The following is a 19,446-nucleotide window of genomic DNA, read 5'->3' as shown; positions in this document are numbered from 1 at the left end:
GTGTAATGGTTTCGCATCTTGGTCACTTTTAATGGTTTAACATTGTACATCTTTGCTGCATTTATAGAGTCTGTTTTGAGGTCTGTCTGATGTGATTTTTCTATGCGCTATTTGAGATGGGAATCACAGGCTTGATTCTTCAACTTAACCAATCACTGCAGATGGTAAAAAATATTAAAATATATTGTAGTGGCTGCAGGTTGAGGTAAAACTGACACAAAACTAAAAATGTGCTCAAGGAAAAGTAAAAGTACGCATTTAAGTAGAGTACAATTCTTGAAAAACTACTCAATTAATGTAATTTGAGTATTTGTAATCCATTACTTACTGAATACAGTTCAGATGATACTGTGATTAAAAATATGTAAACAGATTTCTGATGACCTTAATCCGGATTAAGTCATAATCGAAGTAAACGCAATTGAAAGTAAGACAGTAGTCTTTTTTCAGTCATGTTATTGAGGTGGAGTATACATACACACCTTAATCACACTATTACCGTCATGTAGGATGCTTTTGCTGCATTTTCCAACAGAATAAACACACAGCAGTGGTCAACCCAGTGGTTTGAAGGAAAACAAAAGAGCAAAACCATATCCGAAATAGCCTAAAACAAGATAAATAATTATATCACCTATTTTTTTTTCTTCCTACTCGATGTGAGATGTAAAAAGTGTACATCCACCACCAATGACCTATTAAATCATGCCTCATTCCTTCATTTTCTACATTAATGGGTACCAGATCAAAATGTCTGTAGAGACTGACCGTCAGAGAGAAAGAGAGACAGACTAAAACCACCCAATCAAAAATTATTGCAGCTCCATGAATGTGTCCTGTAAATGTTGGCATGCTAATTGTGCATTTATAACATTTTTAATGGTTTGTTAATTTACCTCCCACTCTATGATTGCACTTGAAATGAGTTAATGACTGTGGGGGGAGAGTTAACAACATGCCCTGGCAGACACAATATTTCCCTCTTATTTATCAACCTGGCCTGGGAGAGAGACAGAACGGCTTTGATTGAATGAGTCTGTCAGACGGAGAGCTTTCACTGTAGGGACGTACATTGACCACGACTGTAAAAATAGAATTAATGCTTTAATTTTATCTTGCCATTAAAGAATGAAACAAAACAAACCATTATAAGACATAATTATGAAAATTGCATTAAGTTGGATCATTATTTTTGCCTTTTTAAACATAAAAAGATATGGAAAAACAGGGAAAAACAACTACATTACATTTAACATCACACAAAGTGTAAAAGACTAGTATAAAATGTCTTCGACAAATCAATTTATTTACAGCGTTTAAACACACTCACTAGTTTTACAACAGTGGCTCTTTGGGAAAATGTGCCCAGGGCTTTATATGAAATATGTGCCTGTGACATCTGAGGATTTTGTATGTAAAGCAAACCCAGGTTGGTTTCAGGTGTTACTGGTTTGCTTGGTACCTCACCACAAATTGCGCCAGGCTTGGGTGGCATACTAGACTGGGGTTTGAGTCTGGCGAGGGGTGGTTCCACAAAACAGATAGCCCTGGGCAGGACCGGATTAAGAACAAATTAAGCCCTGGGGCTACAGCAAATCAAAGAGGCCCCCTTTTTAATTTTTTTACCACACAAAAGTATATATATATATATATATATATATATATATATATATATATATATATATATATATATATATATATATATATATATATATATATGTATATATATATATATATATATTGTTGCTGTTGTTATTATTATTGTTATTGTTATTATTATTTGACTAATTAATATTATCAAATTTTCCACCATTTAATTTATATTTGATTATTATATATTTTGCTATTTTATTAAAATAGTCCTGCAAGTATACTGAACTAAGTAATGACATAGTATGAACTTTAAAGATCAAAAAGGCTACAAAAAATAAAAACATTTGCAATACTTCCTAAATTAGTGCTTTATAAGAAATACAATATAGCCTATTGTGGTCTAGCATACTTCTTTTATTTATTTTTATTTATTTATTTATTGCATCAAATATAATGTCTGATGAATGTCAGCACCATTATTTCATTGCTCTATATTATTTCTGTTGTTTTCTTAAAAGGGGCAAAGTAAACATTCGTTAAGTTTGCTTTCTTACTGGTTCAGTTAGACTTATACTGTAAAGCATAACCGAGGGTTTTTACTTGGAATAGATACCCTGCAACGATATATATTTTGATAACTGCTCGTGTAGGCTATTTCTCGCCGTAGTGTAGAAATAAGGGACTGTCCTAGGAAAATTGAGACATCTGATCACCCTTATGGGTGACTAAATCAGGGCTATTCAATGTTCTGATTGGGCTAAAGCCACTTGAGTCCCAGTTTAACACCAGCACCACTGTGATTGAGCAGCATCGAACCGAAAGGAATACTTCACATAATCGATGAGAGATAATTTAAACGCAAAGAGGCGTTTCCCACGTCATAGCGCAAATTAATTTTTCAGCCAATCAAGGGCCCCCTTCTTCCATGGGCCTTGGGGCTTCAGCCCCACCTAGCCCTTACGTTAGTCTAGCCCTGGCCCTGGCCACAAAGTATTACAAAAAAGTTTGGCATAAGTTACAATCTTTTATAAGTAATATTTCCAAATAAATGCATTATTATTTATTACGTACTGCTATTGGAGTCTTGTCAGTCATTTCTTTTTAGTAGTTATCAAGAACATAACTTTATATTGTAACAAATAATCAACCAAAGAAATGAATACATAAAACAGTGCTTTTATGGATAGGAAGCATAGATTGACTTGTAGATTGAGGACAATTTTGGGTCAATATAATCTATTGAATAGCCCATATAACTACATAATAATGAATAAAGTTACATTTTTACCCCAGATTTTGATTCGCTATATCTAAAGATAACAGCTAAGGAGTCCATAAATATCAGTAAATACGTGTTTGGTTTAGCTTTGTTGTGATTTTCTGCCCATGCAGTTGTTATACTTTATAAAGAGGGAACAAAAAGTGACGTTTTCCAAAGATGAATCTCTTTTTGCTTTATTGTGTAGCTCTTGATTTTCTTTAGCTGGTTGAAGTATTAGGATTTGTTTTATTACACATTATGCTTGGCAGTGCTTCCCACAGGTTTGAAATATACTTATGGTGGTTGCCGGGTTGAAGCACAGCTTTTACCCAAGGCACATAAATGGTTAAGTGCATGTGACAGACAAAAAAATAAAGTGATTTTTAACAATATTTTTATTCACTGTGACACTGTTATGCTGTTTCTTTTCAGTGATTTAGTAAAAGTTTAGGTTGCTTTATTGGCATGAGGTTTTAAACAGTAGGCTACTGCCAAAGCATTTTAGATATGTATAAAATGTATAATATATTAACATCATAAAGTTAATAAAATATTTAGCAAATGAGAAATAAATGACTGAAAAAGGAATAAAAACTGACAATATAGACAATATCTTACTCTCACAGCTGTGCATGACAAGTGAAAGTGAAAGCTTAAGTGCAAAAATGCATACAATTAAGAACAACTTTAGAAAGCGAAAGCATAAGCCGAATCCTGGACATTTTAGGTGATTAAACCCGGCCATTTTTTTAAGTCCCTAGAATATGCATCTCTCTGGGTCTGCAGAGCATATGAGATTGTCTGTGGGAATGTTGACAGTAAGCACACACACAACATGTATGACAAGACAAGATTTTCCACAATTTGCCGTGAGATAGTGTTAGATTTTCCTCTGATTAATCGATTGCGAATATTTGGTTATACAGTGTAAAAGAATTATAATAGTATTTATAAAAATGTCATCGAATATATTGTGGGCGGCCGTTAATATACCTGTGCGGCACGCACCAAGCAGGCACGTGCACACATAGGGCTCAACCTGCACTGCACATGCCCTTTTTAGTCTTGGATAGAAAGTGCCCTTTCTTCAGTTCGCGCACATGCAGAAAAAAAAGTTAAATAACGACCGTAAAATCACAGACATTTACAGTAAATTAGCTGACTTTACATTACAGAAATTTCTGGTAAATTTCTTTAATTTACCTTCTGTTTTTTATGGTAAATGTCTGTAATTTAACGGCCGTTATTTTACATTTTTTTCCAGCACCCTAGCTGCCGAAAAAAAAATAAACATGAAATAACTTTTTTTTTTCAGTGTATAATTAGTATAGTAATATACTATAATAAAGATTTTCTATTAAAGCATTGACTCAAATTTACAGGCTGGCTCTTACCTTCGCCAACTACTAGCATCGACTACTGTACTGCAAAATATCAAGTTTTAAATTCCAGCCTTAAGTTATTTACTTACTTCCCACAACTGGCCTTCTTAAACATAAAGCATGTCTGACGGTAACATTGACGTATAGCCTGCACATATCAGGAAATGAATAAACAAACACATAAACTAGATAAGAGACTTGTGCTAACAGGGTTAGTAACGTCTCTGGCACTGTCCACTCAGGTCATTTCCTCCAATCTTATTCAGCAACAGGACATGAGTTGGCGACATATAGACGGAAGCCTATTGAGTTGCTGGACTACTTGAGCTGCAACCTGGACAAAGAGACAGAGAGCAACCTTCAACTGGAATCCCAAACACTTTGCAAAGGTATGTTGAGGCTTCTTAGGATCTCTAGTGTCACAGTTGAGTTGAGACAACATGAAGGAATTAAGTTAACTTTTTAATTTTTACAAATTTAAGCAGATTGACCATAAAACAATTAAGTTGTTCCCTCCAAATAACTCAAGAATTTTGTTGTTTCAGCTCATTTTAAAATAAGTAGTTCAAACAAACAGCAAATGCTATTTTTGAGTGTAACCACACAACGTATTCTCCCAAAACAATTCATTTCTCTCATATTTTCATCACCCTCCACTTGCTCCAACCTTGTTTGAGTTCCTTTCTTACACTTAAAAAAAATGACGCCTGCCGTTTGTTCAAAGTACTTATTTAAAATGAGCTGGACCAACACAATTATTGAGGGTTTTTGGGACAACTTAATTGCTTATGTTCAATCCACTTGAATTTGTAGAAAACTAAGAAGTTAACTTAATTCCGTCATGTTTTCCCAAAACAAATCGATTGTGTGGAACCCAGCATTTTTTACAGTGTATGTTGAACACATACGTCTCCAGACACATTTAGCTACTGCCTGTTGGACAATTAACTTTACTATGTTCCTTCTTAGTGTATATGTGTCTGTTCAAACACGCACCCAAAACCCAGACCGTGTACAGAATCCTTTTGGGAAACAGCGTCTGTTTATCACTATGGAGTGTATCATCTGACAGTCACGCACTGCTACATTACTCTTTTGAGGATTGCATGAGAGGGGCGACAGCGCCTGTAGTAAAAAGGAAGGGAAACTCGCCGTTTTAATATTTATTTCATAGTGTTTTAATGCCTAAATAAAACGAAAGCACAAAATAGATTCACATATAAGAGCAAGGGATGTCCTCTGGAGTTTTGCGGTATGGGTTGCGTATAGGATCAGCTCTTTATTGCCATCCTTCATAGAAAGATTGAAAATACGGGAAAAATATGGGAAAATACCTTTACGAGATGATAGTGGGAAAGAATTTTAAAATAAAATACGTTCAATTGCATGACGCGAGTCGGCAAGTGTACATCTCGACATGCGAAAGTGTTCCTTCATAACACCAGCGTTTGTAATGCAGTCAAATGTATAAACTAAGCTGTTTTTAGCTGCAGTTAGCGATTCTGCCTTCGGATGGTTGCAATTTTTTTCTATAGTTATTTGGTCCATCTCTTTAACAAAATCCGCTACATGAATGCTAAAGTTTTAAATTAAAGTGAAACCATCAACCGCATGACTCTATACAAATACAAGCGTGGCCGTTTAGTTCTGATTTCTGGTCAAGGATGTCAGAATTTACCGTTATTTGGGAGTGGGTTTGTGAATGATCTTTTCTGGAAAAATTCCGGAATGTCCTTGACTATGTGAACAGCACTTTTTTGCATGTACCGGTAAAGTTGTTCTGGAAATTGTATGCATATTTACAAGTATCTGCGTGAAAGGGCATAAAGAGCTTTTTTCACCATTTTTAAAGTCAGCATGAACTGGACTTTTCTGAGACTTTAATTTAAGTATGTTGATGTACTTTCAACTAATAGGAAAATTGAGTAGGGAGTGGAGCTTTTTTTTTGCACAATAACTTTCCCTCATAGCAAAATTAATGGTAAGAGAGGGTATTAATATGCAGTTGCTATGGAAGCCCTCATGCTGATGTCAACAAAAGGACCACCACTCCAAATGCGGAAGCAAATGGTCAGACTTTAATTCAAGATTATCACGACAAACTGTATTTTTTTTTTCAGTGGATTGACTTGCACAGGTTAATTTGTCACCTTAAGAAGCAAAGTTTCTCTAACTAATTTCGTGGGGAGCATGTGATGTGATTGAGCATGACTGGCTCCTCAGCTATTAATTAGCAATAATCCAATCAGTGATCCAAGTTTTCTATAAATGGATCTTTTTCTCCCTACGGCTCCTTATCTTCGTTTTGGAAGAATCCCCCCTTCCACCCTATATCCTCCTTTTCCTCCCTTTTCTAAGGGGGAGCTCTCGAGACCTACCTAATCTCGGATACCCTTATATGCTTTTTGACCGGGTGGGAGCCTTGGGCTCAAGTATCTCCTAGCTCAGGGTTCGCTCCCTGGACAGCATGCCAAACCTGCTATAAATGCTAAGCATATCGAAATGGGAACTCTTGAATAACAATGTGAGCTTGCAAAAAAAATAAAAAAATAAGAAAAAATAAAAAATTATAAACTTTGACTTTAACAAAATATCTTATGTTTTTTTTTTTTGTTTTTTTTTAATAAAAGTCATAAAAGTCCCTAAAGGCTTTGTAAACAAGTACATTTTTATTTTAGAGTGAACTATCCCTTTAAATCTCTCACAAATATGTCCCTAAATTTTAAAATGTGACATTTTAAAAGCAAACTGTAGATGCTCAAAGATTTCTTTGCATAACTTTTCAACATCATCGAATTTCTTTTTCCACCAAAGCTGATTTCTGACCCAAATCGAGGGCGAAATGACTTGGGAGGCATTTTAAAGCAACACACTGGTAACTTACTCCACTGGAACTCCACTCCACCCCTCACTAAACAAGCCACTCTATCAGTAAATGCTAATCTCCTAATTAACAAGCTAATTAGGTAATTATGGCTTTGCAGAAGGATGCCTAAATGAATTATGACAACACAGTCACTGCTTTCTGAGACACCTGTGGGCCCCTTTTGGCTGTCACTACATTAAAAAAAAAAAAAAAAAAAAAAAGTGAGGTGACAGCCTGTTCAGTTTTCAAAAACTTAATTCTCCTGGAAATGATGTGTATGTTATGAGACAGGGGCTATTTGTTTTGAGACTGTCAATTAAACCTGTCAGATAAGAACGATTTTATGACTAATTAGCACCCCTATATGCATAAATAAGCAATAAATAATTCAATGTTGATTAAATATTGAAGACGGAAAGGGAGCCAACTTGTTTTATGCTTGTTTTTTTTCTTCTTTTTTCTCAAATTCTGGAATAAATATTTATAAATAGTAAAAAATATATTTATTTAAATTCCATTCATTTGTTTTATTAATTACAATTGTTTTAAATTATTAATATATTTTATTAAGTTATGTCTGATGGTATTGCACAATGCAATCATAGGTCAAAATGGAGATATCCCATTTAGGATTTCACATCAAATTACATTTTCAAAAGTGATTTTTTATATTTATACAAAATTTAATTTTACTTTAGATTTTATTTATTTATTTTTAATTCATTAATTTTTTTTACTTATTTATTTATTTATTATATGATGATTATATCAAGCTTTAAATTAAACAGTTATGACCGATAAATAAAAAAAAACACACTTATTTAAGGCTAGGGTTAAATTGTATTATGGTATAAACAAACAAACAAACAAATAAATAAATAAATAAATGGAGGATTTTTTTGTCTTTGAAAATTTAAACAGAACACATTCAGAACACAAAGAAAATATAAAATTTTAAAAATAAAATACAAATGACATTTTTATATAATAAATGCTACAATAATTTATTTTGTTATATTTTACTGTGTACTTGTTGCACTTTACTTTGTAATGACAGTGAAATGTCCACACATACATGCAATACCAATAAAGCAAACCCAATAATAACAGAAAAAAGAAAGTTGTAAATATTTGTTTTGTTTATATATGGTGTCACAAGTAATCACTTACAATAAGTTAAATAACTAATATGAATATAAAAAATAAAATAAAAATAATCATTCTCACAATAATCATCAGTTATAATCATCACTCTTCTGTCTTTGAGTAAAAACATCAACAGTATTTTTCACAACTGTGACGTTATAAATTGGGTACCACAATCAATTTGTTTGTGACAACATGAAGGAATTAAGTTAATTTTTTAAGTTTTTACAAATTTAAATGGGGAGTCGCGGTGGTGTGATGGCATGATTGCCTAACAGCAAGAATATCGCTGGTTCGAGCCCCCGCTGTGTCAGTTGGTATGTCTGTGTGGTGTTAGCATGTTCTCCCTGTGTTCGGTGCTCTGGTTTCCCCTACAGTTCAAAGTCATGCAGTATGAGTGAATTGAATAAGCTAAATCGTCCGTAGTGTAAGTGTGTGAATGCAGGAGTATATGGGTTTCCCAGTGATGGGTTGCAGCTGAAAGGACATCCGCTGCGTAAAGCATATGCTGGATAAGTTGACGGTTTATTCCGCTGTGACGACCCCTGAATAAAAAAGGGACTAAGCTGGAAAAAAAGACGAATTTAAATGGATTGAACATAAAACAATTAAGTTGTCCCTTACAGAATTGTGTTGTTACAACTCATTTTCATAAGTATTTTGAACAAACAACAATCTTCACTTTTTGAGTGTACAGTTTGTTCAAAAAAACTATATTAAGAGAGTGTATACTTTTAAAACATCCAAATGATCCAAACTACAGTTCAAGTATACTGTATTTCCATTGCTCATTCTGCATGAAAGTGGGCAGCGAACATCTAATAATAGAAATTGTGTTTATGCCATTATGTAAGCATGGCATCATGACCACAATAAGCTGAAGTGTCTGTTTTTTTTTTCCTTCTTCTTCCCTCCCACCAAAAGATTTGCTGTCACACTTGGGGAAAATGAATTATGTTGACATATGGCTGAAAACAATGGTGGAAAGGCATGCAACGTAAGGCAATGAAGAATCATGCGGTGTTGTGGAGGAGAGGATCTGGAGCTGTTCCTTTGAGCCCTCTATGACAGGTATACAGAGCCACCTGACAGCACAGTATTTCAGTGATAAATGCAGTGGGTCTGGGACTTCCATTCACTAAACTCAGGAGTGTGTTGGGCTGATACTTCAAGGTCAAGTGAATATGAAAGAGCCCAACCACACAGCTTGCTAAAAAGATCCAGAGAGCCAGCGTGTCTCATCTGCTTTCTGACTTCAACAAACTCCTAAATGTTCATGCGACATGTCTTTATTCAGATTTAGAATACTTAGTTTGACATTATAGGTTGCACTTGCTGTTTGGTAAACATCCATACATTAATACAAATATATTTTAGGTTGCGTTATACAACAGGTTTAGCTAGATTTTTGGGATTGATTTTTAGGTCTGGTGTTACATAGTCCTTGTTTATACAGTGTACATGAGTGTTTAGAGTGTTTTAAATAACATTATTATTATTATTATTATTTAACATTTTGATTAATAAGGTTGTGCTGCAAAGAATTATTATATTATATTATATTATATTATATTATATTATATTATGCTTTAAATAAATTTATTTAAGTAAAAAAATATTTTAATTAAGTAATAAAAATTTAATAAATTAAAATGTGATTATGTGATTTTTTTTACTAAAGAATCAACAAATAATAATAATAATAATAATAATAATAATTACTATTATTATTATCATCAATTTTATTATTAAAATATTATTAATAATATTTATATTGTTAATTACTGTAATTGTTGTTGTTTAATAATATTTTGTTAAGTAAATGGTTGTTAAGTAATATAAATTAAATTAGTTAAAATGTGATTTTACTAAAGAATCAACAAATAATGATAATAATATTATTAATAATAATTATATATATATATATATATATATATATATATATATATATATATATATATATATATATATATATTGATATTGATATTGATATTGATGTTATTATTAATATTATTATTATTAAATAATCATCTTGAATAATACAGTTGTGCTACTACAAAATAATTCATATCTGTAGTGAAAACTCAGTGAGAGGTACGTTTGGCTTTGTGTTTTATTTTTTTATCTGTCATAAAAATAATGTTACACTTGATATTTTTGTATGGCATTAGCATATCTGTAGCATGAACTTTTTAGTTACACTGTTTTTGTTTTCCTCCAGAATATTTTATGTTTGTATTTTCTAAAGTACATTTATATTCAATACACATCTGTAATAATGCTGTGCAAAAACAATTAATTATTAACTATTAATCCTAAAAAAAAAAAGTTGTTTTGGTTACACTTTATTTTAAGGGGTTCAGATTTTATTTGAACTACTAAGTAAAATAAACAAATGTCATAGTTATTAAATGTTTAGGGTAGAGTATTTGTTAAAGTAAGTCTCTTGTAATTATGCATATTTTGTTGTGTGTTAAGTAATTATTGTGCTTATGTAATTGTCCTTTAAAATTGAATGAATTAACTTTTAGTTTAGTTGCTCCCATATTTCATGCCAAGCATCATGGCATGAAATATGGGAGATTACTGTGATGGTTTGGTTTAGGTTTGGGGTGGGGGTAAGGGGTAATAAAATACAATAAATGGGAAATTAAAAAATAAACATTCTCATTAACTTCCGGCTGCATTCATATCCGATCTAGCAACAACCAGCATCATGGGGTGTAAGAGGAAAATTTGGATGCCGTGCTTCAGCATCATTCTGGGATTACTGGATGTTTGTGATTTAAGAAAAAGCAAAAAAACATAATCTGTCAGCTGCGCATGCTATATTCCATCCAGTTCATTTATAAGCTGATAATAAAAATGACAACGAGTGTATAAAAATGAAGGTGAAACTCTGCACACACACAGAGTAGCGGGCAAAACAATTGAATTACAGGGCTTGTGGCATGTTGTCTTACTCGGTGAAATGTGTGAAATGGTTAATTAAAGGTGAGCTCATTATTCTTGCTCAGGATCCAGTAACTGTGTTAACATGATCCATGACTAATATATCACCCACTTATTGCACCCGAAGAATTTAATCAATTGCTCTGAACACCAGTTCATACACAAGAGATGAAGTAAATATGCCACTATAAATTCTACACTTTGATTCGTATTGTTCAGGAAGATTGATGCGCAGATCACAAGGCAACCTTTGCGTATTAAATATGGCACAGAGTAAAACCGTGTTAAGTGCAGCACAGAATAAAATTGTCATTTTGATAAAGCCAACGTAAGAACATTATCCTTTTACTTTCACTGTCATTTTATAGTATTTTAATTTTAAACACAACACAATGCATTGCAAAGTTTAAAAGTTAAAACCCCTGTAATTCATAAAAATGGCAAATTCCTTTATATTTCCATATAGATTCTCTTGGTAATAAGACAGTACTTATTACACAAACATGGAATAAATGTATTTATTTGTAGCTCAAGCTAATTGGTATGGAGTTTCTAAAGGCTAAAGGGTTAGTTCATCCCAAAATAAAAATTCTGTCATTTATTATTCATCCCACATGTCATTCCGATCCCTTCAAGACTTTTGCTCATCTTCAGAACACATCTTCAGAACGCAAGTCAAGGTATTTTAGATGAAATATGAGAGCTCTCTCATCCTCCATAGATGCCTGGGTGCCGAAATATTAAAGTCTAGTCTAGTAACATATTATGTAACTTTATTAGTGGTTTATTCATAATTTTATGAACCGACATGAATAGTTTTGTACACACACATACACACACACACACACACACACACACACAGACACACACAAAGAGAAAATTAGTTCAACATTTTCTCTTCTGTGTGTTAAAGTAAGCGTGTTCACAAGATCAGGTTTTTCATTTCAGACCTTTTTTTTTTTTTTTTTTTTTTTGGTGAACAGCAGTTTTACGGTTACATGAAATGTTTTGACAATGTCTTAACATTTTGAGACCTTTCTGGTCTGTGAAGGATCAAAGAGCTCTTCGATTTCTTTACAAATATTTTCATTTGTGTTTTGAAAATGAGCCAAGGTCTCTGAGTATTAGAAATACAGTTAAAGTCAGAATTAATAGCCCCCCTTTGAATTCTTTTTCTTTTTTAAATATTTCCAAAATGATGTATAACAGAGCAAGGACATTTCCACAGTATGTCTGATAATATTTTTTCTTCTGGAGAAAGTCTTATTTTTTTATTTAGGCAAGAATAGAAGCAGGTTTTAATTTTTTAATCACCATTTTAAGGACAAAATTATTAGCCCCTTTAAGCTCTATTTTTTTTCGATAATCTAAAGAACAAACCATTGTTATACAATAACTTCCCTAATTACCTCATCTTGCCTAGTTAAACTAATTAACCTAGTTAAGCATTTAAATGTCACTTTAAGCTGTATGGTTGTGTCTTGAAAAATATCTAGTGAAATATTATTTACTGTCATCATGGCAAAGATAAAATAAATCAGTTATTAGAAATGAGTTATTAAAACTATTATGTTTAGAAATGTGTTGAAAAAATTAGCTCTCCGTTAAACAGAAACTGGGGAAACAAAATAAATAATTCAGGGGGGCTAAAAATTCTGAGTTCAACTGTATATGATCGTGAGTAATGACAGAATGAACACTTTTGTATTAACTTTATTTAAAACAGTTGTGCTCTCCAATGACTTAAAACAGCAATGTTAAAATCTAGACATTCTTTGCTTTTATTATATGGCTGTTGAATAATTGATTCAGATTGATCTGGCATGACATTAATGTTATTCTGAGATAACAACCGATGAACAATGCAGGCTTGTCTGGATACTTTGAATCACCTTGAGCAACAGTGAATACATTCACATACAGTACATACGCCTATGTATGGGGGACATGGTGGCTCAGTGGTTAGCACTGTCGCCTCTTACTGATTCGAGTTTCAGCTGGGTCAGTTGGCATTTCTCCTGTGAGTTTGCATGTTGGTATGGGTTTTCTCCGGGTGCTTAAATAAACTAAATTGACCGTAGAGTATGTGTGTGAATGAGTTTGTATGGATGTTTCCCAGTACTAGGTTGCAGCTGGAAGGGCATGCGCTATGTAAAACATATGCTGGATAAGTTGACGGTTCATTTTTGCTGTGGTGACCGCTGATGAATAAAGGGCAAATAAATGAATGCCTGTGTATTCATGTGCTTGTCTGTCATGCCACTGTTTTTGATTGTTTGGCGGCATCTTACGACTAAATAATATGTAGGTTGGTGCATGCTTCATTTAGCCATTTTCATAACCATCACCTTTTGTTTCTAGTTTTTATATTTTTTGGCAGGTAGCCATGTAATAAGCAGGATATTATATGTGTTGGCGATTGTTTTCGCAGAATATACCTTTACGTTTTATACAACACCTCTTATTTTCGCCAGTATGCATGTCAGGCCTTATTCTGTGATAACAACTGCCTTAATGTACTTAATCTCTTACAATCATTCTTTCATTAATTTTCTTTTGGCTTAATCCTTTCATTCATCAGGGGTCGCCACAGCGGAATGAACCTCCAACTTATCCAGCATATGTTTGATGCAGCGGATGCCCTTCCAGCTGCAACCCAGTACTGGGACAACATCCATACACACTTTACACATATACACATACACTATGGCCAATTGATTTTATTCTCCTATAGGCCATGTGGGAAAAACCGGAGCAGCCAGAGGAAACCCACACAAACACAGGAAGAACATGCAAACTCTACACAGAAATTCCAATTGACTCAGCTGGGACTCGAACCGGCAACCTTCTTGCTCTGAAGTGACAGTGCTAACCACTGAGCCAAGGTGTCATCCTATTCTCTTACATATTTTATTGTATTGTATTTAATTTTATTCACAGTCATGAATAGTATACTCATGAATATTTTACTCATAAATCTTCAAATAACATGCTGATTTAACAAACATTTCCAGTAAAAAGGATATCCTTTTAAAACTTCAGCAATCTATTATTTACTATGAAAAAATAATTGTGGGAGTGTGGTGCAAGAAGTTAATTTTCAGTCTGTGAAAATGCTATTTTTACATCTCAAGCACACGACTCTGCCTCTCTTTTGTGTACCTACTCTTGCTTCAAAAACAATCTCTGGCATAAAAACATAGCGAAAAATTATGAATTTCATGAGGCTCCAGGCCTGCTGACAGATATCCTTGTGTGCTTTTTCCCCCGCATTGTTTATCCCTCAACTGCTTCATCCCAGAGGAAGTTTTGATTTTCTGCATATCTGATTATTCGCTCTTTAATTAGCCCGTGTTAATTTGCCGTGTTGAGTGTGTCAGTGATGGAAGCAGTTCCACAGGGCCTTCAGTCAGTTCATGCACTGTGGAACGGGGAGCTTTCTGGTGCCAGATTTCACAAATTCTCAGCGTAGCATCACATGTTGGTGCCTTTTGAAAGGGTGTCTGATTGACTTTCTTACTGTGCAAGAATTAACAGCTCTGTTTCCTTGGTATGTGTCTCTGATTCTTGGTAATTAGTCCCTTCACATCAGAGGCTGTCTTGTCAGAAGTGCAACCCCGCCGAAGTGCATTACCTCAACTATGACACTGGAGAATTTCATAATGAATATTAACCTGTAGCTACAGTATAAAGTGCAATGATAATGTGAGACTTTTATTTTATTGATTTTTCCTGCACAAATAAATCTAATTTAATCAGCTAATTTGTTTGCTTACTGATAACATTTGAATAATGAGTAGTTAAATGCTTTTGACTAATATTTTTAACAAAATTGTATTGTATATAGAAACAAAAAGCATCAAAACCAGAAAAGTGTAAGACAGTAAGTCATGGTGACATGTTTTTAAAAGTCTTATGAGATTCGACGTAATGTTTTTATGCAGTCATTTTAGTGTACAATCAAAAATAATTTAGCTGCTTGTTCAAACTATTTATTTAAAATGAGGTAAACAACACAATTTTTGAGATTTTTTTTAAGACAACTTAATTATTTTATGTTCAATCTACTTAAACTTAATCGATTTGTGCTGAGACAAAATGAATTGTGTGGAACCCTGCATTTTTTACTGTGTACGTTGCTTGCAATGACTTGTAAAGTCAGTTTGATTGAACTTTGAAATTTAAGAGCACAAATCATAGTTTGCCGTGTAAACGACTCACAGTAATATTTATTAATTGTCATTAAAAATCTTTGTACTCTTTTTGCATCATTTAAACCAGTAGGTTTTACCCGTTTTTTTCACCAATGCATTCTTAATCATTTGAAACGTAAATGTATGTTATATCAATACTTATTCTTTTAAAAAGTTTAAGATTACAATGTAGTTCAAAATAAGCATGTTGTTTTAATTAGTAGTAATAAAAGCAATAATGTCTGGAGTAATCATTTCATTTGAAACTACAATAAGAATGCAGTTTTTTTTTAATTGTAATAAATATTTAACAATTTAACATTTGTTTTACATGTAATAAATGTTGCATTGAACAGAATATTTTTCTTAAAAAATTAATAAATAAATAAATAACCCCAAACTTTTGACCAGTAGTGTATGTGTTATTATTATTATTATTATTATTATTATTATTATTATTATTATTATTATTATTATTATTATTATTATTATTTATTCTGGTCAAAACTACACATGTTTTCATTTGTTGTGAAAATCAGGATCAGTCAACTTTTCCTAAAGGTATAATTCACCCAAAAAGGAAAACTCTGCCAAAATTTACTCTCTCTACCTTGTTTAAAACCTGTTTACCTGTTTTATTTATTTCTTCTGTTGAGCAAAAAAGAAGATATTCTGAAGAAAACCGGAAACTTAGAACCATTCCAGTGTTTGGAAAAAAAGATATATTTTATAATCTAAAGTGACTTTAAAAATCAGCTTAATGTGTCACTTCAGTTTGTATGTTTGCATTTTATTTTATTTTATTTTTAAAAAATTAAGATAGGCATACAGATGTAATATATTACTTTTTACCCAACACTCTTAACTTTCATAGTATTTTTTTTCCTTTTATGGAAGTCAGTGTTTACATGTTACATGTTTAATCGTAAGCTTTCTTCAAAATATATTTTGTGTTCAAGAAATAAACTCATATGTTTTAAAACCACACTAGTGAGTAAATAGTAAGCAAATTTTTATTATTTTTGGGTGAACCTTAATTAAGTTAAACTAAATATTTTGTTATTTTAAGCTAAACAAATTAATACATTAAAAATCAACCAATTAATGTAAAAAAGTAGAACTGCTGTTAAAATTCCATCAGTTTACATAATTAAAAAAACATGTTTTACTTAATATTTTTGCATGAATTAACGATAAAGGTGTCATGTTATCAGACATGTTGTTCCCAATGCCAACATTTTATCATCGGAAGAGTTAAGAAATAAATATTTGATAGAATAATATCATTTAAAAGTAGTCTCTAATTCCCCCATGGCACTTCGTTTGAATACAGTTCTTCTACATGCGCTATTATTTACGACGGACCAAGAACAACACATACTGATGCTTTTGGTGACTGGTGTACTGAACAAAAGACGCGTGTTTTGGGCTATACCTTGAACAACAGTGGTTGGAGTGTGGATGGAATACGGTGTTTTTGTGGCTGTAGCCGGCTGCCTGTGTGTGTGAGAGAGAGAGAGGAGCGCGGCGGACGGAGGAAGAAGCGCACAAATGTTTCGCTGTGTGTTTTTGCTTCGAGCTCACCGAACAGTCTGCTGCCATAGCAACTGGCGAGGAGCGCTGCGCAGCGCCGCCTGCTTGTGCAGTAATGTCACCCTTGGCAACGTCCAATCAGAAGTTGAGATCTCTCTGTACAACCGTAGCAAAGGTATTGAGCTCCGAAGGCGGGCGTTCTCGATCAGCGCGAGTCGCTCATTGGTCACTCCGGCTGCCCGTCAAACGCCGTCTCTTAAGCGATTGGTTCGAGGCGTCTATTTCCAATATTATAAACATGTCCTCTGCTTTCCTGCCCCTGCAAGCACGGCTTGTGGAGGCGACCATACTATGGTGTAAGGAAGCGAGGGGGCCCGTGCAATTCATTATTAGTTTGAATCAGACAATATAAAACTCTGACCTTTTGTTTGTTTTATAATGTAACGGCATCTCAAATGCACGGGCGCGCTTTTAAATGAGGCACGCGTAAAGCGGAGACTTAAACGCTGCTGATTTGATGCTCTGCTCTCATCATTATCATCACCAGCAGTATCATTAGTAGCTAACTGGCATTTTGTTTTCGGGGGCTTCGGCGAGAAGTGACAAGAATCTAAGACCCCTCCTCTGCAGGGCGGAGCGTGCATTTTGATGTCGATTTTGTATCTTTTTTTCTTCTCTGACACGTCCGCACTGAGTGAATGGCATTGGCACATTGTCAATCGCTCACTACCGCTGCCATCAAACAACATAAAGCACACACAGCCCGCGCGCTCGACTCATAAATTTCCGCCAGCAGATATTTTTGCGCATCGCTTTATGGCGCGTGATTAATTTTTTTCGCTAGTTTTTCTATTTTACCTACTGAAAGTGAGAAAACTTTTTTATACGTTTTTGTATATATTTTTTTCTCTACAATCTTTATAGCTCTGGTCGCCGGTGCTGATGGTTTAATTTATTTCACTCGGGTTCTTTTATTTTCTTATGCAGTTTTTTTATTTTTGGAGGAAAAAAAAGAAATCTTTTTAAAAGACAACATTCTGCCAGTTGTCCACACTCAACCTGCGTCTTTTTAATTACACAATCATTAATTTTGATTAATTATCACTTTCCGTCAGAGGCATGGGATGTTTTGTTTGCAACTCTTTGTAATACTACGGATTTGTCCAAGTTTTCCAGAAGTGCACAAGGCGAAATTATCCTAAGAAGACAGCAAATAAGAATTCCAGACATCTGCAAAGGACCCCGGCTCTTCAAAGAGAAAAAAGACAAATTGGCATGAAGATTCGGACAGGATTGAACGGGCAACCGCTGTCACCTGAACGCTGAAGTTTACTTCAATAACAAACAAGAAAGATCATCGCTAATTTTCCTCTAATGGACATTCTTACAGGAGGATCAAAGACGATTTAAATCTTTTCCCGGGACATCAATTCCGCGATCCAGCGATTTATTGTATTTTTCTTCTCTTCTGCGTTGCTTCACGGTCAATATTTTGTGCACGATAGCGACCCGTTAAACGCCGCACATGAAATAATCAAGTTGTTTTTGCATGTGCATTATCCGAGTTTATTTCACCCATCTCAGTGACTGAGCACGAGCGCATTGATTGTGTTGCGGCGGACTATGGACGAGCAAGCCCGGATCATGCAGACTCTCGGCGGTGTCAGCCTGGCTGGTCACTCGGTACAAGGCGGCATGGCTCTGCCGCCTCCACATGGACACGACGGAACCGATGGGGATGGAAGAAAACAAGACATCGGTGACATTCTGCATCAGATCATGACCATCACCGACCAAAGCCTGGACGAGGCGCAAGCAAAGTTGGTGCATTTCTGTAATATAAACGCTTGCATTGTTTTCTTAACAAAGTATTCCATGCTTGCTCATTTGATTCTTTACAATAGCTCATGTTGCTTTCATTTACTTTTTTTTTCACACTAGCTAACTTTTAATTTTCACCCACTGGGTCACTATAGTAAACCTAAAAGGTCAAGTTTGCATCTGAAATCCATTTGACAGGTTGAAATCACGTTTCAGTGTCACAAGATCTATCCTAAATCAGAACATTAGCTGCTAAAGTTGTGCATTTTAATGTAAATGATACACAGGTGAAGTGCTCAACACATGTGAGCATCTCATTAAAAGTTTCTACATCTCACTTTTCTGTTTCTGAGCCGAAGAGGCCCTGATACTTTTACAGCCACTAGCCACATACTATAAATCTTTTACTTCTTTGTAAATTAATTTACATATTTAGCACTAATTAATTATACTCTTTGTTGTGAACTTTGTCTGTGTTTATTTCTAACAAACCAATGCAGTTTAAAGATACATTCCAACAGAAGACTTGATGCCTTATGAAGTTTTAATGCGACACAATTATGAGTTTTAAGTGACTATATATCAATCTCGTCTCTTGCTCCCAAATGGCACAGGAAACATGGGCTCAACTGTCACAGAATGAAGCCAGCCCTCTTCAGTGTGCTCTGCGAGATCAAAGAGAAAACAGGTAAGATAATG

At 34.1% G+C, this 19,446-nt stretch overlaps 1 protein-coding gene and 1 long non-coding RNA gene across 15 annotated transcripts in view; both read left to right on the top strand.

The window, feature by feature from the left end:
- Positions 1-15,637, top strand: part of LOC141375665 (uncharacterized) — a 60,927-nt gene extending 45,290 nt beyond the window's left edge. For 2 of the 3 annotated variants that reach the window (XR_012384464.1, XR_012384462.1), the window contains 4 exons: positions 4,479-4,625; positions 9,173-9,319; positions 13,782-13,859; positions 13,935-15,474. This is a non-coding gene — a long non-coding RNA (uncharacterized lncRNA). Of the gene's footprint in view, positions 1-4,478; positions 4,626-9,172; positions 9,320-13,781; positions 13,860-13,934 lie in introns of all 3 variants that reach the window. The other variant, XR_012384463.1, reaches the window with a different exon arrangement.
- Positions 15,638-17,651: 2,014 nt separating this feature from the next.
- The window catches only part of pbx3b (pre-B-cell leukemia homeobox 3b), a 157,423-nt gene continuing 155,628 nt past the window's right edge, over positions 17,652-19,446 (top strand). For 6 of the 12 annotated variants that reach the window (XM_073909806.1, XM_073909803.1, XM_073909798.1 and 3 more), the window contains exons 1-2: positions 17,652-18,750; positions 19,362-19,435. In XM_073909806.1, the coding sequence (XP_073765907.1) occupies positions 19,387-19,435 (49 nt within the window). In that variant the 5' untranslated portion in view covers positions 17,652-18,750; positions 19,362-19,386. The remainder of the gene's footprint in view (positions 18,751-19,361; positions 19,436-19,446) is intronic. The other 6 variants (XM_009304086.5, XM_073909800.1, XM_009304084.5 and 3 more) reach the window with 2 other exon arrangements.

The sequence above is a fragment of the Danio rerio genome, chromosome 8, assembly GCF_049306965.1.
Source record: "Danio rerio strain Tuebingen ecotype United States chromosome 8, GRCz12tu, whole genome shotgun sequence".
Lineage (NCBI taxonomy): Eukaryota > Metazoa > Chordata > Actinopteri > Cypriniformes > Danionidae > Danio > Danio rerio.
This window is presented reverse-complemented; position numbering and strand designations above follow the sequence as displayed.